Genomic DNA, 25,782 nt, shown 5'->3' on the forward strand with positions numbered 1-25,782 from the left:
TACGGGGCTCGGCGAGTGACATCACTCGCTCCTTTGGCGTTTCTGCGGGGAGTAGCTGATCCGCCGTGCACTTTGCATTGGACGTTTAGGGGGAAAACCAGCTGGATCTTAGAAGAGGGAAAGTGGAAGCCAGGAGCCCAGCCTGAGGCCAAGGGCGCCTGCTCCGTCTCCGTCAGATGCCGCCGCTCTTCCAGGCTGTGCAAAGTGTAAACGCCTAACAAGCCCCAGGGCCCCGTTTCCGTCCGAGAGAGACAGAGAGCTGCCGGGTTCGCGCTGGGGTCCGTTTTCAGTTTAAGCAGGGGGAAGCGACACCCGCCCAAAGAAAACCTGTGGCGGAGTCCAGCAGTCTGCTCAGAAGTAAACGGCCGCGGCGGCAGCAGAAAGAGGAGCTTAGGCTTCACACACGTGGAGAAGCCTCATTTCCGTTTTTAAAGACCGAGCCAGTGCCCTGCCAGCGTCAAGGCCGCCCAGGATCGCCACGCTGCCGGGCGGAAGGAAAGAGGCTGCCGTCGCTTATGACACCCCTGCGAAGGAGCCAGGGCAGCCCCTGCAAGGAAGTCCGCTGCTGCTATTACAAGTTAGGTCAGGCGGGGCTGCGTTCCCGGCCCCAAAGCCCCCGGAACAAGGCAGCCTTTCTCCGGTTGGAGGGCCGGCCTGGAGCAGATTGATTGGCTGATAGCCCGCCTTTTTTCCTCTCGCAAGGAACCCAAGGCAGCCTACGGCCTCCTCCTCCTCCTCCACCCCGTTTTATCCTCACAACAACAACCCTGTGAGGTGGGTTGGGCTGAGAGTCCGTGACCGGCCCAAAGCCTTCCAGGCCCGAGGGGGGACTAGAACCCGGATCTCCCGGCCAACACGCTCGGTGCAGATCTGGCGGCGGCGGCGGCGGCCCCGAAGCTCTTCTCCCCTCCCCGGCGCTGCAGGCGGCTGACGGAGCAGCAGGAGCTGCGCCTTCGCTCTGGCAGACGGCGCCCGCTTCGGCCGGCGCGGCGAGCCGGGCCGCGGGCGCCGCTACTCCCTCCTGCTCTCCGGGCCGGGCGCCCGGGCAGAAAGAGCCGCCCGCAGCCGGCTTCGCCCGGCCGCCGGCGCAGGACTCGCCCCAGGAGAGGCCCGCGGCGAGAGCGCCGCGCCGCCGGGCCTGCTGCCCCGCCCTCCGCGGAGGCCCCGCCCCGCCCCGAGCGTGGCGCCGGGAGCCGCCTTCGCCGCGCCCCGCTCGGCCTGCGGCGCGCGCGAGGGCCGGGGCGGCCCCCTCCGCGAGGAGCGCGGCCTGGGCGCGGGCCGCGCCTTCCCCTCAGCGCACCGGGCCTCTGCCGCCCCGATGGCCCTCAACAAAGCCATGCACGCGCGGAACCGGTACAAGGACCACCCGCCCGACTTCGCGTTCCTGGCGTCCAAGTACCCGGAGTTCCAGCGGCACGTGCAGATGAATTTGTCCGGGCGGGTGAGGTAGGCCAGCATCCCGAGGGCGGCCGGTGCCCCCCAGCGCCGGCCACCCGCGAGCGCGGCGCCTCGCGGGGCGGCTGAAGGGGCCCGCCCTGAGGGCCGGCCGGCCGGCCTGCCCGCCGGGGGCGAGGGGGCCAGCGGGGGGAAGGCGCGCGCGGGCCTGGTTGCGGCACAGGACAGACGAAACGGCTCGGTTTGCGGTGAATCGCTGGACTGCGCGCAGGGCGGTGGTTCATCGCAAGGTTAGGGGTGCGCCGCTTGACGGGTTGAAGGAGTGCCAGGCCATAGGGCAAGAAGTCACGATGGACATACAAAGACAGGGAAATGCGTTAGTACATGCACCAGGCTGCAAGCGTTCAAAAACAGCCTCCACTTGGTTGAGGCAGTTTCGGCTGGTGAGACTGTTTAAACACAGTAAACTACCACTACCATACTGGTGGTACCTTACCATATTTATATGCTGCTTTTTGGCTTTACACGTTCAAAAAAAAATAAAGTAACTTTTACAGGGTCCTTAAAATATAAAAACTAGGCAGCAGTAAATACATAAACGCAAAATCCAGTGGACCAGGAAAAACAGCAGCACAAGATGTATCCTTAAAATACCTAGCCCCCCAAGACCTGGTAACATAAAAATGTCCTAACAGTGACCAGGTTCGGACAACAGCCGTGGCTTCCTGGGAGTTTAACCCACAGCAACTCCTGGCACCCACATTGAATATGCAACCCCCTTGTTTAACCCTTGCATAATCCATGCTCTCCAGTTTTGCAAGGCACAACAATCCTGAGCAGGAGTTGCATATTCATTTGCCCCACACATAAATAAAACACAATGGGCTTTTGTGTTGTGCGAGCCCCCCCTCCCCCGACTGTTTTGGTTCTGTTGTATTGCTGTAGAAGGAAACAGGGTGGCATTGGAGAGATAAAGATAGTATTTCCTTCCTAACAAGAAATAGATTCCATTAAATGTTATTTATCTTTCAATATTGCAACAAAGCCCCTATTCTGAAGCTTGGGCAATGCTCAATTTTATTGCTGAGGAGAACAAAAAGGAAATTTTCTCAAAGAAAATGCAAGCTGACAGTAATAAGAGATGCAGAAAACATTTTGAGGTGCATATCACTAATAACATAAAGACCAACAATAAAGAATGCTTTAGGTATATCAGAAGCAGGAAAACAGATGGAGAGGCTGTTCGACCATTGGGTGACAACAGAGTTAAAGGAGTACTACAGGATAAGGAGATTGCAGAGCAGCTAAATGAATACTTTTCATCTGTCTTCATTGCAGAAAATGTAGGACAGATGTTTCCAGGAAGGGAGTCTGAGCAACTGAGGCAGATATTGGTGGCAAGAGATGAAATTCTTGTCCTTCTTGACAAATTGAAACTTAACAAATTACTGGGCCCTGATGGTATTCACCCAAGAGTTCTTAAAGAGAAGATAAGAGGTCTTTTTATGGATCAGTAAGTGGTTAAAGAACAGAAAGCAGAGAGTAGGAATAAATGCTAAATTCTTGCAATGGAGGGATGTAAATAGTGGGGTCTAGCCAGGATCTGTATCAGGACCAGCCTTTTTTAATTAATTCATAAATGATACGGAATTAGGAGTGAGCACTGAGGTGGCCAGGTTTGCTGATGACACCAAATTATTTGGGGTTGTTAAAACAAAAAAAAAATGGATTGCTAAGAGCTCCTGGAGAATGAGCATTAAAATGGCAAATGTGGTTCAATGTAAGCAAGTGTATGCACTGATCTGAGCTAGCAATGACTGTCCAAGAAAGTGATCTTTGGGTTGTGGTGGACAGCTCAATAAAAATGTTGACCCAGTGTGCTGCTGCTGTGAAGAAGGCAAATTCCATATTGGGCATAATTAGGAAAGGAAAATAAAACTGCCAATAAAACTGCTGTTATACAAATCTATGGTATGATCACGCTTAGAATACTGTGTACAGTTCTGGTCACTGCACTGCAATGTTAGATGATACTGATTATTTCAATCTGTTCCAATCGGGTTTCAGACCTGGTTATGGGACGAAAACAGCATTAGTGGTCCTGGTTGATGATTTATACCAGGGAATGGACCTTGTTGATTTTTCTGGACCTCAAAGGTTTTCAATACCATTGACCATGGTATCCTTCTGGATCGTCTATCTAGGTTGGGCTTAGGAGGTACAGTGTTAAAGTGGTTCCAGTCCTTCCTGGGGGAACAGTCTCAGAAGGATGGTGCTGGGGACTTCTGTTCCACCCCATGGCCGTTAGCCTGTGAGGTGCCACAAGGTTCCATCCTGCCCCCCCATTCTTTTTAACATCTGCATGAAACAACTGGAGGAAGTCATCAAAAGGTTTGGGCTGAAGTGTCATCAGTATGGAGATGATACTTATCTCTGTCTTTCGTTTCCATCCACACATCCCATGGGGGGATGTGTGGATGGAAACTTATTTATTATTAGATTTATTAGCCACCCATCTGGCCAGCTACCTGGCCACTCTAGGCAGCATAGAATCATAGAATAGTAGGGTTGGAAGGCCATTGAGTCCAACCCCCTGCTCAGTGCAGGAATCCAAGTCAATACTAATATTAGCATACAATACTAATAACATGAAATACAACAAATTAACAATCAACTGAACAAAACAGCATAATGAAATGAACTATATAAGGGCATGAACTACTAATGGGAGCAGCTGGTTAGGGAGATAGGAGCACAGCCGCTGTATCAGATGGAGTTGGTACAGCACTGTGCAACGCACAGCTGACACCTGAGCCTCCATGGACGGCTGGGAGTCTAAAATGTCCCCCAGACTGTAGACCTCGTCCTTCAGGGGTAGCAGCACCCCATTAAACACCAAGTCAATACCTCCAGCCTCCCCTTGTCTCCCACAAAAAGGCAGCCTAGAAATATTTTTAAGTAAATAAATAAATCGTAGAGTTGAAAAAGGTGCAGAAAAGCGCCAACCAAAACAATGTGTGGCTTGAGCAACTCCCTATGAGGAAAAGTTTCAATGTCTGGGACTGTTTGGGTTAGGAAAAGAAAGCATGTGCAGGGAGACATGGTAGAGCTGTATGCAATTATGTGTGATGTGGAGAAGGTGGAGAGAGAGACACGTTTTTCTCCCTCTCTCACAATACTAGAACATGGGGTTCAAGTCATCCCATGATGCTGATGGGCGGGAGATCCAGGACAGATAAAAGAAAGGACTTCTTCACACAGTGCATAGTTAAACTATGGAACTCACTGCCCCAGGATGTAGTGGTGGCCACCCATTTGGAAAGCTTTAAAAGGGGATTGGACAAATTCATGGAGGAGAAGGCTATCCGTGGCTGTCATGATAGCTCGCGTATCCATGGCAGTATGCCTCTGAATCATAAAATCATAGAATAGTAGGATTGGAAGAGCCTACAAGACCATCGAGTCCAACCCCCTTTGTTGCCCTCCTCTGAACCCTCTCCAGCTTGTCTGCATCCTTCTTAAAGTGTGGTGCCCAGAACTGGACATAGTACTCCTGATGAGGCCTAACTAGTGGTGAGTAGAGGGGAACTAGTACTTCCCGGGATTTGGAAGCTGTGCTTCTAGTAATGCATCCCAAAAGAGCATTGGCCTTTTGTGTAGCCACATCACATTGTTGGCTCATCTTCAGCTTGTGATCGACAACAATTCCAAGATCCTTCTTGCTTGTAGTGTTGTTGAGCCACGTATCGCGCACCTTGTAACTGTGCATTTGGTGTCTTTTTCCTTTGTCAAGGCGCAGAACTTGGCATTTATCCCTAGTAAATGTCATTCTCTTGTTTTTCTGCCCAGCACTCCAGTCTTTCAAGATCACTTTGAATTTTGTTTCTGTCTTCCAAGTTATTAGCTATCCTGCCCAATTTTGTGTCTTCTGCAAATTTGATCAGCATTCCCTGCACCTCCTCATCCAAGTCATCAATAAAAATGTGGAAGAGCACTGGGCCCAGGACTGAGTCCTGCGGTACTCCGCTCGTTACCTCTCCCCAGTTTGAGAACCCCAGTTAGATGAGGGTTCAAGTTCACAATATCTGCGGTAGTAGAATGAGCTTTTTTGCTTGGGAAGGCAACAGGAGGCGCTAGGGGAAGCAGCAAGGGAATTACTTAATTAGAGGAATGTGCATAGGAGCGCAAGAAGAGCTGTGCTGGATCAGACCAAAGGCCTATCTGGTCCACCATTTGTTCACAAGGTGGCCAGCCAGATGCTTGTGGGAGGTCCACAAGCAGGATGCAAGCAGGATGCACTCTACCCACCTGCTCCCATGTTCCCCAACAAATGGCATGCGGAGGCATGCTGCCTCTGCTCCTGAAGACAATATATAGCCATCGTGACTAGTAGGCGTTGACAGCATTGTATTCCAGGAGATAGCCATAACCTCCATGATACTACACCTTCAGCTCAGTGGAACTGGAAATAGAAGATGTGCCTTTGAGTGTTAGCTGGGAGAATTATGGAACAGAGGCAAAACTCATAGTTTTGATCCTCGGCTAACAAGCATTCATGTCGGGCAAAAGAGGGGAGGGAGAAGCAGGCAAGTTCAGAGCCCACACCTCCCATTCCACAGAGCAGCTCTCTATCCATGTAGCCACAGGAGCAATTAGTTGAAAGGTACATCATGGGCATTTGTAATCCCACAGGCCCAGCCATATACAGCAGGACTGGAGAGGTTACACAAGGAACGGTAGCCCATATATCAGCGATTGGGAATGTGTGGCCCTCCAGGTACGTTGTTGCACCGCAACTCCCATCATCCCTCGCTCTCCTGGCCGGGACTGATTGGAGCTGCAGTTGAGCAACATTTGGAGGGTTACACGTTCTCCAGGCCTGTCTTACAGAATAGCGTAGGTCTCATGAAAGGAAGATCTCAGGGTCAGACCTTACAAGCTTGGGAGGACCCCACCTCCCAAATGCATACAAGCCACAGGGAGTGCTGCATCAGCCAGTAGTTGCATTTAGCCAGTTGCCTCGCTCTTGCATGGTCTAGGTTGCCTTTCCTTCTCCCAGCCCCCATGATTGCATACATGTGCTTTCCTTGATTGGCTATACCTGCTGGAAGTTGGCTCAACACCCCTTGTTATCCATCCCCCACCCCCATCCGCCCCGTGCTGATCACACCATGAGCAATAACCCATTTGCTCATCTTCAGGAATAGTCTTGGAACAGCTGAAGCACAGTCATTGGATGCAGTGAGTTCTGTAAATAGATCATATAGATGGCCCTGCCACCTAAGGGCTATTGCATGGCAGACAGCAGGGCAAATGGTACTGCTTTCCCTCTCGCTTCACTCCCAGCCTAGGCTTGGCTTCACCTATTGGTCAAGCAGCTTCAGCAGGTGCAGGAGTTGTGCTAGGACAAGAAGGTAGCAGTGAGTCAGGCCATTTGCCCATCTAGCTCAGTATTATCCATGCTGACTGGCAGCAGGGTCTTTCCAGGGGCTCAGGCATGAGCCCTTCCCAGCCCTCCCTGGAGATGCCAAGGACTTACCTTGGGAGCTTCTTCGTGCAGAGCTTGTGCTTTGCCACTGAACTACAGCTGTTCCCCTAAAATTCACTGCAGTTCTTCAAGTCTGGACATATGCAAGGGAGTGGGAGGGCTTCCAGGTTTTGTCTGTAATTTGTACTAGAAAATTTTCCTTGATGCAAGATTCAGTGCAGGAATTTCTCCGTTCACATGTGTCTTATACCTTTCAGTGTAAACTTCAAGGATCCAGAAGCAGTGAGAGCCCTGACGTGCACGCTGTTGAAAGAAGACTTCGGACTTCAGATTGACATACCGTTAGAAAGGCTTATCCCAACTGTTCCCTTGAGACTTAACTATATCCACTGGGTTGAAGATCTGATTGCTCAGCAAGATGCTGCTGCTAAAGGTTCCGTTATATGGGGAATCGACATAGGTATGCTGGTGACTAACAGAGGGGAATGCCAGGTACCCCTCTCAAGTGTTGTTCCGCTATACTTGCAGGCCACTTATCAACATAATAGGCATATAGGATACAGACTGAATTACCACGTCAGTGCAATTTAGTCTGTATCCTATACACTCCCAGCATAAAAGTTGAGGGGGAAACAGCGGCAATGACAGCTGTACCCCCAGCATCCATGGAACAATCACTGGTGCCCACCAGTCATGGAGTGGCACAGCAATGGTACCCCCGTGACAGCCAGGCATCCACTCCACTCTTATCAACAGGGCGATGCTGCCGTGACAGCTCTCTGCCCCATGCAGAGCCTACCAGGCATGAAGGCCTACCAGCACATATGCCACCGTTGCACCAGGAGGAGCAGCTCAGCAGCTGGGTGGCTCCAGGAACCTGCACATGGGAATCAGTCCCCTTGTACCCCCCCCCCCACACACACACTGCTCATAATTGTCCTTGCTTTGTGCAGTTAAAAGGGAAGGAAGCATGAGCAGTATAATACAGCCTCCATAGAGCTCTTCTGGGCGGAGGCCTGCAGAGAGATCACACTGGCCTCCTTGGGACAAGTGTTAAAGATTGGGCTGGTGGAGCCTTTTGCCAGGCAGGGAAAGGGAGAAACTAAGTCAGGCAACAAGGGAAGCCACAGTCTGACTCTAAAGGAACAACCTCCATTAGGGTTGGGAAGCAGGAGATGCAAATAGTCAGAATTGGGTCCAATATTTTTTGCATGTCAGAGGCAAAGGAGAAGGAGCTTCTAGGACTCAAACCTATACTGCGTGCACCACAGAGCAGCTCCTACTCATCTAGCCACAGGAGGAGACAGATACGTTGTGGGGAAATTGTAAGCCACCAGCCTCCAGACTTATTCATAGATGCCAGGAAAGCATTGATTGCATAAAAAGGGCATGGTCTGAAAGCACATGAGGCCACCACCTTGCTGAAGCTAAGCAGGTCTGGGTCTGGTCAGTGCTTGGAGGGGAGACCACCTGGGAACCACATGTAGCCACCTTGAGTTCCATGATAGAAGAAAGGTGGGATATAAATGTAATAAAGAAAAAAAAGCCATAGTCCTGGCAGATGGCTCAGGCTTTACATGCATGAAGTTGAAGGTCGAAATGGTGGATATGACCTTCCACTGGACAAGGTTGGGAAGGGTCAGCACATGTGGGCAAGCCTGAGGAGTGAGGTGCGGTGCCTGAGCCAACTGGGTGTGTGGCCATGGGCAAATAGTCTCATCAGCTTAGCCCCTTTGAAGCAGAGGTTCCCGCTTCCTTTACTTGCATCGGGTACTTTCTCCTTGTGTGGAGTGGGGTTGCTCTTGGATAGGGTGGGCTACGTGCAGCCATGGGCTGCATCCCCCCCCCAAATGTGTGCGCGCGCGCGTGCGCGCGTGTTTTAATTTGGAAAAAATATTGTGTCCGTAGCAGCTACAGAGCACCAAAATGCTCAAAATCAGCGGGTTTGCAAACAGATGCTATTTTTTTCTGGGATGAAAATGGCTTCAGACCTCCTGTAGTTGCCCACCCCTGCTGTTGGAAGTGGTTGTCTTGATTCCTGAAGCAGGGTACCTGCCGAGAGTTTTGAGGAGACAAGTGTTAGCACTCTGTTCCGAGGCCAGACCATTTGTGCCAACTACAGAATGCAGTCTTATTCAAAGTGCCCTATCTCCACAGTTTCCATCACCAAAGATTCCCCTTGCATGCTCTACATCTGCATGGCCTGAAACCACATAGGTATAGTGGTATAGTGCACCCTGTTGTCTCAGCGACATTCTCCCGTACTGGGGTTTATGTACTGCTGTTGGTTGGGTCCAGAGTTAGCCTGAATCCTGTGTTCTGTACAGCAATGCGGCAATGGAACTGATTCCCTAGGGAGGCGGGGGGCTCTCCCACACTGGAGGCATTCAAGACAAGGCTGGACAGCCACCTGTCGGGGATGCTCTGACCTGGATTCCTGCATTGAGCAGGGGGCTGGACTCGATGGCCTTTTAGGCCCCTTCCAACCCTGCTATTCTGTGATTCTAGTGTGGTGGTGGTGGGCGGGTGTTTTGCTCTTCATTGAGTTCTGTGGGTGGTTTTTAATATGTGCCACCTCAGTAGCCTGTGCAGAGTTGCTTCAAGGGCGGGATCAGGGTCTGGGGGAGTATCGAATGTGGCATATCTCTGCTCCTCTCCTGCCCTGCCCACATTTCTGCACTGATTTTGCCACTCTGCTGGTAGAGCTGTGCCACAGTGGAGTTGCACTGGCATATTCCCACTGGCAGAGGTGTATGTGGGGTCACACCAGCATAGCAGGGTTTCCACCATATACTGTGGCTCCCCTGCCAGTATACCTGGAGAATAGCATTGCACACTAACCTTGGTTTTCAAGTTGGTTTCACTGAAATTTTCTGAAGTACATGCATTATGGGTGGCAGGAGGATGGTGATCTGAAAGTGGAGGAATTAACATCTATCCCTTTGTCATGGTCAGATCACTTCCTGCTGAGGTTTAGACTCCTGGCGGCCTTTCCCTTCTGCAAGGGTGGGGGACCTATTAAAATGGTCCGCCCCCGGAGATTAATGGATTCCGATGGATTCCAGAGGGCTCTGGGGGATTTTCCTGCTGGTATGGCTGGTGCTCCTGTCGAAGCCCAGGTCACTCTGTGGAATGCAGAGATGACTCGGGCGGTTGACACGATTGCGCCCAAGCGCCCTCTCCCTCTGAGCAGAGCCCGGCCAGCTCCTTGGTATACACCTGAGCTGAGGGCAATGAAGCAAGAGGGGAGACGGCTAGAACGCAGGTGGAGGAAAACTCGTGCTGAGTCTGACCGGGTAAGAGCCCACTATCGAGCCTACTCTGTGGCGGTGAGGGTGGCAAAGAGACAGTTCTTTTCCACCAGCATTGCATCTTCTCAGTGTCTTCCAGCGGAGCTTTTCCGAGTGGTTCGCGGCCTGTTACATTCTGGGCCAGGGAGAGAGACGGTGGAACCCTTGGTAGCACGCTGTGACGAGTTTGCACAGCACTTTGAAGATAAAGTCGCTCAGATTCGTCATGAATTGGACACCACCATTAATGCAGTTCCATTGGTAGAGGCGTTCAGAGCACCGTCTGGTCCAGTTTTATTGGATGAGTTTCAGTTACTGAGGCCTGAGGATGCGGACAAGGTGCTTGGCCAAGTCCGATTGACCACTTGTGTGCTTGACCCTTGCCCTTCATGACTTATTAAATCAAACAATGAGGGGTTGTCCGGCTGGGTCCAGGAGGTTGTAAATTCCTCCTTGAGAGAGGGAGTGGTGCCTGCCGCTTTAAAAGAGGCAGTAATTAGACCACTCCTGAAAAAGCCTAACCTGGACCCAGAGGATGTTAACAATTATAGGCCAGCGGCCAACATCTCCTTCCTGGGCAAGGTGCTTGAGCGGGTGGTTGTAGGACCCTTTCATTCAGGCACTGTTGAATGAAACGGATTATCTAGATCCATTTCAATCGGGCTTCAGGCCTGGTTTTGGAACAGAAACTGCCTTGGTCGCCCTGTGGGATGACCTCTGCCAGGAGAGGGACAGGGGGAGTGCGACCCTGTTGATTCTCCTGGACCTCTCAGCGGCTTTCGATACCATCGATCATGGTATCCTTCTGGATAGGTTGTCTGGGTTGGGAGTAGGAGGCACTGCACTACAGTGGTTCCACTCCTACTTGGATGGCCGATTCCAGAAGGTGGTGCTGGGGGATTACTGCTCTGTGCCATGGCAATTGTGCCATGGGGTTCCACAGGGCTCTATTTTATCCCCCATGCTGTTTATTATTTATTTATTAAATTTATTAATCGCCCATCTGACTGGTCACCCAGCCACTCTGGGCGATGTACAACCCACCATAAAACAATTTAAAACAATAACATTTTACCATAATTTTTTTTTTTTTTAAATACCCTAGCCCACCCCAAATGCCTGCCTGAACAACCACGTTTTTAATGCACGACGGAAGCTCATTAAAGAGGGGGCATGACGGAGTTCCCTAGGGAGGGAGTTCCACAAAGTGGGGGCCACCACAGAGAAGGCCCTCTCCCTCATCCCCACCAGTCTAGCTGTCCTGGCTGATGGGACAGAGAGAAGGCCATCCGAGGCTGATCTTGTTAAGCGGCCTGTCTGGTGTTGCTGGAGGCGCTCCTTAAGATAGGCTGGGCCGGAACCATATAGGGTTTTAAAGGTCAAAACCAACACCTTGAATTTGGCCCGGAAAACAACTGGTAACCAGTGCAACTCCTTCAGCACTGGAGTGATGTGATCTCGCCGGCGGCTGCCTTTAATCAGGTGAGCCGCCGCGTTCTGTACCAGCTGCAGTTTCTGAACCGTCTTCAAGGGTAACCCCACGTAGAGCGCATTACAGTAGTCCAAACGAGAGGAGACCAGGGCATGTACTACCGATGGGAGCAGATGGTCGGGAAGGAAGGGGCGCAGCCGCCGTATCAGATGGAGTTGATACAGCGCTGTCCGGCTCACAGCTGACACCTGAGCCTCCATGGACAGCTGGGAGTCCAAAATGACCCCCAGGCTGCGGACCTGGTCTTTCAAGGGTAGCTGTACCCCATTCAACACCAGGTCAACATCCCCCAGCCTCCTCTTGTCTCCCACCAAAAGTACCTCGGTCTTGTCAGGGTTCAGCTTCAGCTTATTCCTCCCCATCCAGCCACTCACCGTCTCCAGACATTTGGACAGGGATTCTACGGCCAACCTTGGTGAAGATTTGAATGAGAGGTAGAGCTGCGTGTCATCTGCATATTGATGACACTGCACCCCAAACCTCCTGATGATAGCCCCCAGTGGCTTCACATAGATGTTAAATAGCATCGGGGAGAGGATGGAACCCTGTGGCACCCCACAAGTAAGTGGCCACGGGTCCGAAACCTCCTCTCCCAGTGCTACCCTCTGGTACCTGCCGGAGAGGAAGGACCGGAACCACCGCAATACAGTGTCTCCAATGCCCAACCCCTCCAGGTGGTCCAGGAGGATACCGTGGTCAACGGTATCAAAAGCCGCTGAGAGGTCGAGGAGAACAAGGAAGGAGCATTCACCCCTATCCAGAGCCCTCCTCATATCATCCACCAAGGCGACCAAGGCCGTTTCTGTCCCATGCCCAGGCCTGAAGCCCGACTGAAATGGGTCTAGATAATCAGTTTCTTCCAAGTGTGCCTTCAACTGCACCGCCACCACCCGCTCAATCACCTTGCCCAAAAATGGCAGATTTGAGACTGGGCGAAAGTTGTTCAGAACTTGAGGATCCAAGGAGGGCTTCTTTAAGAGCGGTCTTATCACTGCCTCCTTGAGGGCTGATGGCATCACTCCCTCCTCAAGGGGAGTTCACCACCGCCTTGATCCCCTCACCCAGTCTCTCTCTGCAGCTCATAATGAGCCAAGATGGGCAAGGATCAAGTAAGCAGGTGGTCGGCCTTACAGATGAAAGCACCTTGTCCACTTCATCAGGAGGAAGAAGCTGGAACCGATCCCACAAAACTGGTTTGCCACAGGCTGCCTCTTGCTCACTAACTGTATCCACAGTGTGCAGAGTAACACACCTAATCTGATCAATTTTATCTGCAAAGTGCCTTGCCAAAGCCTCACAGGAGGCCTTAGAATGCTCCAGTGGTTCTGGAGCCACAGGACCGACCAGGCTCCGGACCACTTGGAACAGCCTCCTGGGGCAGCACTCTGCAGACGCGATGGAGGCAGCATAATATTCCTTTTTTGCTGCCCTCACCGCCACGTGATAGGCTGAAGATATAGCTCTAGCCCGTGTCTGATCGTCTTTGGAGCGAGACTTCCGCCACCGGCGCTCTAGCCGTCTCACCTCCTGTTTCAGAGCTCGTAACCGCGGATTGAACCATGGTGCAGTCCGAGCCCTGTTCAGGGGGAGAGGGCGTTTCGGAGCCACCCGATCTAATGCCCCAGTAATTGCGGCATTCCAGCCACCCACCAGGGTCTCGACCGAGTGGCCGTTGGCATGCCCCAGAGAATCCCCAAGCGCGTTCAGGAATCCATTTGGATCCATAAGACGCCTGGGGCGGACCATTTTAATGGGTCCTCCACCCCTGCGGAGGGGTTGTGGAACCGAGAAGTCCAACGTCACCAGATAGTGATCTGACCATGACAAGGGGGTGGTGGATATACCCCCGACTTCCAGATCACTCCCCACTTCTCCAGAAACAAACACAAGGTCTAGTGCATGACCGGCTACATGGGTGGGCCCAGTTAGAATATGGTGCAGCTCCCAGGAGGCCATGGTCTCCATGAAGTCCCGAGGTGCTCCTGTGAGGATGGCCTCCGAATGTACGTTGAAGTCCCCCAACACCAGTAAGTTAGGGGACTGTACACGCACATCAGAGACCACCTCAAGCACCTCGGCCAGTGAGTCAGTCGTGCAGCGGGGTGGACGGTACACGAGCAGAATCCCCAGACTGCCCTTCGGGCCCAACCTCCAGTACAGTTTAACATCTACATGAAACCGCTGGGGGAGGTTATCCGGAGGTGTGGGCTGAGGTGCCATCAATATACAGATGACACCCAGCTCTACCTCTCTTTTACATCAAAACCAGGTGAGGCAGTGACTGTTCTGAATCAGTGCCTGGGCACGGTAATGGACTGGATGAGGGCCAATAAACTGAAAATCCAGACAAGACGGAGGTACTGTTAGTGGGTGGTTCGTTTGCCCGGCTAGGTGATATTCAACCTGTTCTGGAGGGGGTTGCACTCCCCCTAAAGGATCAGGTTCGTAGTTTGGGGGTGCTCTTGGATCCAGAACTGTCACTTGAGGCACAGGTGAACTCAGTGGCACGGAGCACTTTTTATCAGCTTAGGCTGGTATACCAACTACGCCCTTATCTGGACAGAGATAGCCTTGCTACAGTTATCCATGCTCTGATAACTTCTCGTCTGGATTACTGCAATGCGTTATACGTGGGGCTGCCTTTGAAAACGGTCCGGAAACTTCAGCTGGTCCAAAATAGGGCAGCAAGATTGTTAACAGACTGGCCTGCGAGCTCATATTACGCCAGTACTTTTCCAGCTGCACTGGCTGCCAGTCCATTTCCGGGCCCGATTCAAAGTGCTGGTGTTAACATTCAAAGCCCTTAACGGCTTGGGGCCAGGTTACCTGAAGGATCGCCTCCTCCCATATGTGCCTGCCCGGACCTTAAGATCATCATCAGCGGCCCTTCTCCGTGAGCCTCTGCCAAAGGAAGTGAGGCGGGTGGCTACTAGGAGGAGGGTTTTTTCTGCTGTGGCACCCCGGCTCTGGAATGAGCTCCCTAGTGAGGTTCGCCTGGCGCCTACATTGTATTCCTTTTGGCGCCAGGTGAAGACCTTTTTATTTTCCCAGGCATTTTAGCATTTTAGCTTTCTAAATTTTTATCTTTGCTGCTTTAAATCTGTATTTTAAACTCCTGCACTGCTGCTAGGTTTTATTGTGGTTGTATTGTTATATTGTGGTTTTAATGTTCTGTATATTTTAAATTGTTTTATTGTGTGTTGCTTGGATTTAATTTTTGTGAACCGCCCAGAGAGCTTCGGCTATTGGGCGGTATAGAAATAAATAAATGAATGAATGAATGAATGAATGTTTTGGCTGCTCTTCACTGTTTAAACAAGTGAACTTTTTTCCTGTCTTGGGTGCTATGTAGGTACAGGTGCATCTTGTATTTACCCATTACTCGGTGCAACTTTGAATGGATGGTATTTCATTGCAACCGAAGTGGATGATGTGTGTTTCAGCTATGCCAAGAAAAATGTGGAGCAAAATAACTTATCTGATCTTATAAAAGGTATCCATGTATCCCACTTGTCTCAATCCTATGCTGCAAAGTAGTTTGTCAGCTGTTTTTCAGGCAAAATCATCCGTATATTGTATGTTTCAGAGGTTTGGGGGTACAGAGCCAACATTTTTTTTAATGTTCTCTTGATTAGTTGAACACTAGTGACAACAGGAAATCTATTCCCCAAACTCCTGCTAACCTTCCCAATCACCCCAACTAATAAAGCAATGTACAACTTCCAGTTCTGTAAACTGGTTCTCTTAGGGAGCAATCCTGTGGCCACTAGACACTGTCTAAAGGGCCATTGGATTTTTTTGGTTTCTGAGAACCGAGTTTGGAGCCAGGGCTCAAAATGTGATTCCCAGAAACTGCGCTCCCCACCCCCTCATAGCCGGCGCAGTTCTCTCCACACCGGCTACATCTCTGCACTCGGAAACAGAGCACGGAGATGCTTAAAAGGGGGAGGTCCTCAGGGAGGGGAGGAGACCACAAAAGCTGCTTTACGCAGCTTCCTTTGCACCACGTGCCTCCTTCCCTCCCTGAAGCCTCAGCTAGACAGCTGAAATTGGCTGTCTGGCCAAAAATTCAGGGCGACTGGAGCACAGAAGCGAGGATCATTTCCGTGCTACGACTGCCCTGCATTGGATACTCAGCAGCTTCCAATTTCGGAGGCTGCTGACTATCTCAATAGGATTGCACCTTTAGCTACTAAAGCCAGAGTTTGAGGGAGGGAAGACAGGACTGTCTGCTGACATGGAAGTTGCATACAATCAATTTTTTGTGAACTATTCCTATCCAGGCTGGTGAAGTGTCTTGGAGCAGCGGAGTCTGAGACTGGCTGATGTTATCTGTACATGTTGCAGGTAGCACAGTGGTTATTTAGCACTGCTTTAAAGGCCCATCACAATACTGATTCATTTCACTCCAACTCTCACATTTGGGGTTGTGCTTCAGCTTTTGCTATTGTAGTGGAACAACTAGGCTCATAATCAAATCACAGTTGCAAAATTAAGCAACTGCTTCATCAGGTCTGACAATAGCAACATACCTCATTTTTGTTGCAAGTGTATGAGATGCAAATAAGGTGCTATAATATTGTTATAATTAATGCATACAGTCATTTGCTTTTGTCTTTTTGTTTGGAGTAGCATATAACAATTTCTAGAAGTTTGATTGAAAGTGAGTCAATGTCTGGTTCTTCATCTTTCTTCCAGTGGTTAAAGTACCACAAAAGACACTCCTGCTGGATGCCTTAGAAGAAGAGTCTGAAGTTATCTATGATTTCTGCATGTGCAACCCTCCCTTTTTTGCCAACCAGCTAGAAGCAAAGGTATGTTGGCTGCTGATCGTATGAACTGGGCCTTTTTTGTTTGTGTTGACCGATGCTTACTGTTGAACAAACACTTCATACATTTAACATTTGAAGCCTAATTGGTCATTGCATAGGCACGCACTTGGCAAATGCTAAAGAACTGAAGCCAAACGTACGCTTAGTTTTCATCCAGCCTGCATGGCTACATAGCAAGACAAGGTATTATTCTCCACATCTAAAGCCAAGAACAGCTGTGTGGTTTGAAAGACATACTATATATAATTGCTGTCTTTTTTCCAAAAATGTTTTTTAAAACCCCCAACATTATCTGTGCAGAATACTTACTACAACATTATTAGAGATCTCTTAAGTTCCTTGTTTCATTAATAATCACAAAATCATATTACTTCTCACATGTATCTCCCCATAGTTTTATAATTGGATCTCTTATACCAACAATGAATACATTTCTAATGGCTGGGGATAATGAGAGTTGTAGTCTACCACATCTGGAGGGCAGCAGGTTGAGGAAGGCTGATCTGAATTTTGGGAGTTGAACAACAGAAGAAATGGAAGGAAGGGAGGAAGGAAGGAAGGGAGGAAGAGGCATGGGTAACAACAGAGAGGTGCAAATAGTGGTTGATGCGGAGATAATAAGACATGAATATGAGGAAATGCAGTGACATACGCTAAGATGTTCACAGAAAAGGTGGATTTTGTGCAGTTACTTGAAGGAAGAAAGGTAGCATTGCTAGGTATTCTGGAAGAGCGTTCAGGCATATGGGGCAGTAGGGAGAATAGTTGAGGAGGAGGAGACCTTCAAGCAGCTGAGAATCATAGGTTTGGAAGGGCAAAGGTGTGGCCAAGGGTATCATGGTAAATAAATACAAAAAGAGGGGGTGGAGAATGAAGGAATTTTGTTGGGGGTATTGCAAGGTCTGGGGCCACGGTGGCTTAGTGGTTAAGACGCTGAACTGCAGACTGGAAGGTCGGCAGGACAGCAATTCGAGACCCGAGTGCTGTATGACGGAGTGAGCTCCCGTCTTCAGTCCCAGCTTCTGCCAACCTAGCAGTTCGAAAGCAAGACATTGCAAGTAGATAAATAGGTACCGCCTCGGCAGGAAAGGTAACAGCATTCCATGCACCTCGGTGTTCAGTCATTTTATTTATTTATTTATTGCATTTATATCCCGCCTTTTTTCCTCTTGCAAGGAACCCAAGGCGGCTTACATTATCCTCCTCCTCCTCCATTTTATCCTCACAACAACAACCCTGTGAGGTGGGTTGGGCTGAGAGTCTGTGACTGGCCCAAAGTCACCCAGTGAGCTTCCATGGCTGAGTGGGGACTAGAACCCGGATCTCCCAGCTCCCAGTCCAGCACTCTAGCCACTACACCACACTGGTCCACATGACCACGGTCCACATGACCATGGTCCACATGACCACGGAAGCGTCTTCGGGCAGCGCTGGCTCTTCGGCTTCGAAACGGGGATGAGCACCGCACCCTAGAGTCGGACACGACTGGTTGGGGACACCTTTACCTTTATTGCAAGGTCTAAATGATGAGAGGCCAATGGCTAGGGCAAGAGCATTTCTGGTGGAAATATGAACAAGGAATAATAAAGAAAGGCTTAAGAGAAGAAGGTTGTAGTAGTCGAGGCAGGAGATAGCCAGAACATGAACCAGAGCTTTAACCCAGAGAAGAAGGGCTAGATGACGATTTTCAGTGTTGTAGAGAGAAGTATGACATGCAGAGTGGATGCAGGCAGCAAAGGAAAGGGAGGTGAGGTGTGATGGCCTAATTATGTGGCAGGGAATGGTGAATCCATAGGGATAGCAATCAGTTGTCTACATTTTAGCTTTACAATGCAAGTACTTTGTTTCTTTCTAGGGAGTAAATTCCCGTAATCCGAGAAGACCACCTCCTAGCTCAGTCAACACAGGAGGGATCACTGAGATCATGGCTGAAGGAGGAGAGCTAGAATTTGTCAAGAGAATCATCCATGACAGCCTGCAGCTTAAAAAAAGATTACGGTAAGAATTTACATCAAATCAAGCTTAACTACTTACAGACAAAGGCCATTGCAATCCAATATTTAAAATTTAAAAATTATCCAAAATATGCAAAACGTGCAAATACCTTATAATGACAACAACATCTCTGCTATAGATTAAAAACAAATAAAATAAATCCTCTCCAGTCTATAGAGGAGTTATTACAAATATGTTTAAAATATACTTGAAATATTAAATATCAAACAAGATGATTAAAAACATAGTCAGGAATTCTATTATCTCTTATATACTGTGCTTGAATTGTTTTTGGCGCCAAAGCCAATTTTGCCACCCTCAGTATAATAAACAGGTTATTGTCTGAGAAGAAGAATGCGTTATCTGCTGTGTTACAGATCTATTAGCAAGGGGCTGTAAGATATTAGCAAGACATGTACTTGGTTGATTATGTAGAGATCAACTTAATGGGCTAAGACATCCTCTACCTGCACTGACCTTCAGATATGAATTCTTTTGAATTTTTTAAACTAAAATATAAACACACATAAAGATCTAATGCATTACACAGTGTACATATACACATAACTATATAACATTTAAAAGTCAAATCATAGTAAACAAATAATGAGAATGCACATAATCTATATTTGTTCTTCTGAAATGTAATAAATAGCATCCATCTTTTTACAAATCATCCTCCTATCTGATTTTTTCTTGAGCATATATAATAAGTTAATTTCATCATTATTACTATGTCCCATATTCTAAAAAAAACCAGTCTGAAATATTCTTAAAAAAAACAGTGGGGTTAAAAAAAAAAAATTCCAATAATATACAATAGAGATTTTGGCAGTGGTCAATAAATTAATCATAATTTCTACATCATCACTCTCCACATCATCTTTTAAATAATTTAATAACTTTTGGCTGGATCAGTAGAAAGTTTGTAACCAGTTATTGCTCAATATGAAATTATATTGGTCACCAATGGGACTGAGTATCTGGACATTTCTAAATACATACATAAAAATGTACACTGAGCTCGTTGCCAGCACTTACCTTGCTCCAAAACAGGGGTGGGCGGCACTCGGGGATGGTGACCCATCAATTTTTTGTATTTATTTGCTGCTGCTCCTGACCCACAGGAAGCCTAGGGGGACCCCAGGCCCCCCTGAAGTTGCCCAGCCCTGTTCTAAACTGTATATTAATTTTATATGGGGTTAAATACCATGCATATACAGGGTTTGTTTTGTTTTTAATTACATTTTAAATTCATTGCTATTAAATATTTACATACATTGTCACATATCAATTTCCATCTGATATAGTTATCCCCAAATTTCTCTTCCATTTATTCTCATAGGTTGTATCTATTCTGTATATTTTTAATCATTAAGGGCACAATCCTATTGAGATAGACATCAGCTTCCGAACTCAGCGGCTGACACCTATCCAGTGGAGGCCAGATGGAGCACAGAGGGGATCCTCTCCTCCATGCTCCAGCCGCCCTGTGTTTGTGGCTAGATGCACATTTTCGGGGAGGGAAGGGGCTCGGAGATTTATTTTTTTATTTTTTTATTTCTGTACTGCCCAGTAGCTGAAGCTCTCTGATAGATCTGATAGGAAGCTGTCTAAAGAGACTTTCGCAGTCTCCTCCCCTCCCCGCCCCAGGGCCACCCCCTTTTCGCCCTCCACAATCTGCTTACGAGCGTGGCGGTGGCGCAGAAAGAAGCACACTGGCTGTGAGGGGGAGGGCGTGAGGGCCGTGGTTTCTGGAAACTGAGGTCAGATGGCCTCGGTTTCCAGAAACCAAAAAATCCTATGGCAGTCTAGACAGTGTCTGGTGGCCATAGGATTGCGCTCTCTATATCTTCCTTACCAGACCTTTACTAGTTGTATATAAACATTTCCTCAGTTTGAGGCAACTTACAAATTGGGCCATATTTCCATAACAATGTGCTAATAGCATGTCTGCTTTGAAAGACTGGGATTATATGGATTTAACCCCTGAGATATGATTAAAAGGATATACTGCTCCTTTGTTCAGTAAAATCCAAAACTGTATTTACATTTTCCTTTCCCAGGCAGATTTATCAGCCAAAAAGTTATTGATTTGTTCTTTATAATAACAAGACGCTAATGTGGAGAGACCAGGTGCCAATTTGTCCCTATATTTAGTCCTGTTTCAAAAATTGCTTTCACACAAGGATTGTATACTAACTTATATCATATTTTCCATAAAACCGTAATGCATTTTTAAAGAGTAGATATAGCTCCTCTGTTTCATAATGTTCAATTCAAGTATGATTTATTCAATCCCAAATATTTGCCAGTCAGCATGCCTCATCTTAACATGAATAGCAGGCAAGTTTATCCTGCCTTCTTTCTAAGGAAAGCTCATTGTCATCAAAGCAATTTTAGAATGCTTTCCTCTACAAAAAATTAATCTTGTCGTTCTTTTAATAGAGTCTTTTTTCATTAAAGAAACATTTATTAACAAAAATAAAGTTAACTGGGAGTGCATACATCTTAATTGTAGATATTTTCCCCATCCATGAAAGTTGCTTATTAAACTGTTGCTTTAAACCTGTCCTTAGAGACTGAAGTAATTTCTCATGATTTAACTCCTGATACCCATATTCCCAGTTATATAATCTCCAATGGCTTCCATGGAATTTTTTTTTTTGCTAGTTTATCTTATTTTGTCTTTCCATATTCAATCTCATCCACATAGACTTATAAAGTTCACTTTATAGCCTAATACTTCTATGTATGCCTATAATAAATACATTATATTGGGCTTGATTTGGATCCACAAACATTACTACCCTGTCGTCTACATACATTGTTACTTTCGAAATATTTTATTCATCTGCATATCTCTGTCATCTATTTATTTATTTATTTAATTTCTTAATCACCCATCTGGTCGGTCACCCAGCCACTCTGGACGATGTACAACAATACAACAGTTTTAAAACAATAACATTCTACATTAAAACACCATATTTCTAAAAATACCCTAACCCACCCCAAATGCCTGCCTGAACAACCACGTTTTCAATGCGTGGCGGAAGCTCATTAAAGAGGGGGCATGGTGGCGTTCCCTAGGGAGGGAGTTCCACAGAGTGGGGGCCACCACAGAGAAGGCCCTCTCCCTCGTCCTAACCAGCCTAGTTGTCCTGGCTGATGGGACAGAGAGAAGGCCATCCGAGGTTGATCTTGTTGAGCGGCCTGTCTGGTGTTGCTGGAGGTGCTCCTTAGATAGGCTGGGCCGGAACCATATAGGGTTTTAAAGGTCAAAACCAACACCTTGAATTTGGCCTGGAAAACAACTGGATGTTAATTCTCTAAAAGCTATCACCAGCGGTTCCATACACAAAGCCCACAATAAAGGGGACATAGGGCAACTCTGTCTCGTACTCCTTGACAGACTAAAATCAGTTGTTATGGGTACAATCCTATGAAGATAGCTGGGAGCCTCTGAACTCTCAGAGGCTGCAAGTATTCAGTGCAGGGCAGCTGGAGCACAGAGGCGACACTTCGGAGAGGGAGGGAAAGAGGCTGGGGTGGCCATAAGAAATATCGTATGGCCGCCACTGCAGTCTTCTCCCCTCCCGCCCCCAGGAACGCCCCCTTTTCCCATCTCCATGCTCCGTTTCCAAGCTTGGGGATGTAGCCAGAACTGTGCTGGCTATGAGCGGGAGGGTGGTTTCTGGCCTCCAAGGTTGGAGCCCTGTTTCTGACCCCAGAGCCCAGAAACCAAACAATCCTATGTCCCCCCAGACACTGTCTAGGGGAAATAAGATTGCTCCCTAAGAATCCATTAATAGATATCCTAGCTGTGGGATTCGACTGCATGATCTTTAGCCAAATTAATTCATCACCAAGTTTAATTTTGGTGTTAGTATGGATGCCCAGATCTTAAAATCCTGATTGAATAAGAATATTGGATCATATGAAGTCATTAATGAAAGATCTTTGCCTGCTTTCGGGAATACAGCTATTTTACTGATTTATTATTCCATTTACATCCCACATTTTTTCCTCATGCAAGGAACCCAAGGCAGCTTACGTGACCCTCCTCCTCTCTGTTTTATCCTCACAACAAACCTGTGAGGTAGGTTAGGCAGAGTCAGTGACTGGCCCAAAATCACCTAGGGAATTTCATGACCAAGTGGGGACTCGAACGCAGATCCCCCCCCAGTCCCAGTCCAGCAGTCTAACCACTGCACCATACTGGCTCTCTGTTTGCCTGCTGGCATCTCTGAATATTTCATTATGTATTTCTTTGTCCATTTAACTCATTAATAGATAATTTATGAAACCATCAAAACCTGGTGCTTTATCATTCTTTATCACAATTCTGTATCACAGTTTTTACCTCATCTGGTCGCAGAATCCAAGAATTGAGCATCTTCATTTGAAAGTTTTGGTAGTTTTACAGATTTCAGAATTGATCAGTAGTTCTATATGAACCTTTTTCATATTTATGAAGAGTTTCACAATAGTTTCAGGTGATTTTAGTTTCAAACACCTGAGTGGTTTTATCCACATTGATACAGGTTTTTAATTCTGTTTTCTAGCTTCAGAAAGCATTTATAAATAGTAAACATTTATCATTCTTTTGAGAACAATTTCTTTGTTCTCCAACTCTTTTATTTCATCTTCTGATCATTTTGTTTCATCTTCTCATTTCCCCCCCACCTCAGAAAACTAGCTTTCTGTATAATTTCCCCCCGATACATACTTTTTATTAATCTCACAGCATCAGTCATTTTAAACCAGATGTACAATTCCACTGAAAAATTCTGCTGTGTCTTAATAAAAGTAACTTACCTAATCTCCATAGATTTTGATCTGGCTATATAATCCAAACTGTAACAACAGCTACTTTGATGGAAATATTGGTAATCCTTCTTTCCAAATAAGCAGTAGGCATACAATGTAATCACAAAGCTAGAAATGGTTTTCTTAAAGGTGGAACACTGAGACCATTTCTCCAATTCAGATGATGTTTTACAATGGAAACCATTGTGACTGCCATATTTGTGATATGGTACAAATCACAGCGCTTGGACTAAATATGTATTTCTTGAGCGGTAGTTTGTTCTAATAAGAGTAAGAGGGAAGACGTATAGGCTCTCAACATTCGCTCCATAAGCTTGGAGAATAGTTCTAATGGAGTTCACCCAGTACTGACACGATGGAGCTTGCAGTTCTTCAAAGCACTTAGGGGGGCAGTCAATAGCCATTCAGGTGATGAAGCTAGGGCAGAGTTAACACATTTCAGTAGAGATTAGTCTGATGTCTGCTGTTTGAAGAGCAGCAGGGAACAGTGATCTCAGAAAAAGTTCTGTGTCACTTCCAAAGTACGCACATTAAAAATACCTCCATTTCATGGCACCAGACACCAGCTGATAGATTGTTTTCTTTGAAAATATTTCTGTTGTAGGATTCCCTTTTAAAAAAATCTCAACAAAGCATGTATTGCACCTCACAAAGGCTGGGAAGAATGTGTTTGGCCACAGCAAGAAGAACTTTATCAGGAGGGCTTTAAACTGAATCCTACGGGGAAGGCAGATGTAAAGTCAGGGGTAACAATGGACGAAGGTTCATGCACCACAACGGAGAGAACAGCTCTAATAGCGCCCAATAATAGTCTTCACAAACATGTAGGAAGAAAGCCAGTCTATGAAGCACATGGTCTTCGATGTCTATACACTAATGCCCAGAGTATGGGAAACAAACAGAACGAACTTGAACTCTTAATACGGGAGGGAAATTATGGACTTGACAGGTGTAACTGAGACTTGGTGGGATGACTCTCATGACTGGAATACAGCAATTGAAGGATATAACTTGTTCAGAAAGAACAGGAGGAACAGAAAGGGAGCAGGGGTTGCACTATATGTTAAAAATACTTATCTCTGCCTGCTTGTAACCTCTGGTTGAAACAGTAAAAACTTTGATTGATTGACTTATCTCTGCACAGAAATACAAGAGCTTGGTAGCCCCATCGAGAGTATCTGGGTTAAAATAAATGGAGCAAAGAATAAAAGGAACCTGGTGGTCGGAGTCTAGTATTGGCCATCCAATCAAGGAGAAGACGAGGATGAAACTTTTGAAAAGCAAATACCCAGTGTTTCAAGGAAGCATGATGTCGTAGTCATGGGGGACTTCATTTTCCCTGATATTTGTTGGGAGACAACTTCTGCAAAACATGGCCCCACCAAGAAATTCCTGACTTGTGTTGCGGATAACTTCCTCCTACAGAAAGTAGAGGAAGGAACTAGAGGATCGGTTATCCTTGACTTGATCCTAACCAACAGAGATAACTTAGTGGAGAAAGTAGCAGTTACAGGAACTCTGGGGGAAAGTGACCATGTTATACTTGAGTTCTTGGTTCTAAAGGAAGCAAAAGCCGAGTGTAGCCAAATGCGTACCCTGGATTTTAGGAAAGCTGATTTTAATAACCTCAGAACAACGATCAGTAAGGTCCCATGGCAAGCGACTCTAATGAGAAAAGGATTCCAAGATGGGTGGGAGGTTTTAAAAAAGGAAATTCTCAAGGCACAATTACAAACAATTCCAAAAAGAAAAAAAGGTGGAAGACAACAGAAGAAGCCAATGTGGCTTCACAAAAAGCATAGAGATGACCTGAAAACAAAAAAGCACACATATAGGAAGTGGAAGGAAGGCCAAGCAACAAAGGAAGAGTACAGGCAGGTAGCACAGAATTGCAGGGATGGTGTCAGGAAGGTTAAAGTTGAGAACAAGCTGAGGTTAGTGAGGGATACTAAAAGCAACAAAAAAGCTTTCTTCTGATACGTGTATAGTAAAAGACAGAGGAAGGAAATGGTGGTTCAACTATTAAATAAGGATGGCAAAATGATAACAGATGACAAAGAAAAGGCAGAAGTACTCAATTCCTACTTTGGCTCAGTCTTCTCCCAAAAGCGGGTCTATGAGCCCACTGGCAAAGGCGAAGTACAGGCTGAAGGGGCAGGATTGCAGCTTGAGATTCGTAGGCATATGGTCAAGGAACACCTCATTACTTTGAATGAGTTCAAATCTCCAGGGCCAGATGAACTGCATCCTAGAGTAATAAAGGAACTGGCAGAAGAGCTCTCAGAACCACTGTCTATTCTCTTTGAGAAATCATGGAGGACGTGTGACGTGCCAGTTGACTGGAGGAGGGCTAATGCTATCTTTATCTTCAAAAAGGGTAAAAAGGAGGAACCTGGGAACTACAGACCAGTCAGTCTGACATCAATCCCTGGGAAAATTCTGGAGCAGATGATAAAG

General features: G+C 47.2%; 1 protein-coding gene across 1 annotated transcript in view; it reads left to right on the forward strand.

Annotated features, from left to right (window-relative positions):
* Positions 1–1,225: 1,225 nt before the first annotated feature.
* METTL16 (methyltransferase 16, RNA N6-adenosine) overlaps positions 1,226–25,782 on the forward strand; it is a 43,037-nt gene continuing 18,480 nt past the window's right edge. The window contains exons 1-5 of the mRNA XM_084804397.1: positions 1,226–1,446; positions 7,141–7,343; positions 15,018–15,158; positions 16,364–16,479; positions 18,353–18,495. Of these exons, the coding sequence (XP_084660523.1) occupies positions 1,319–1,446; positions 7,141–7,343; positions 15,018–15,158; positions 16,364–16,479; positions 18,353–18,495 (731 nt within the window). The 5' untranslated portion in view covers positions 1,226–1,318. The remainder of the gene's footprint in view (positions 1,447–7,140; positions 7,344–15,017; positions 15,159–16,363; positions 16,480–18,352; positions 18,496–25,782) is intronic.

Source organism: Heloderma suspectum, chromosome 6, assembly GCF_057233095.1.
Source record: "Heloderma suspectum isolate Gila_16-S chromosome 6, 16-S_ref, whole genome shotgun sequence".
Taxonomy (NCBI): Eukaryota; Metazoa; Chordata; class Lepidosauria; order Squamata; family Helodermatidae; genus Heloderma; species Heloderma suspectum.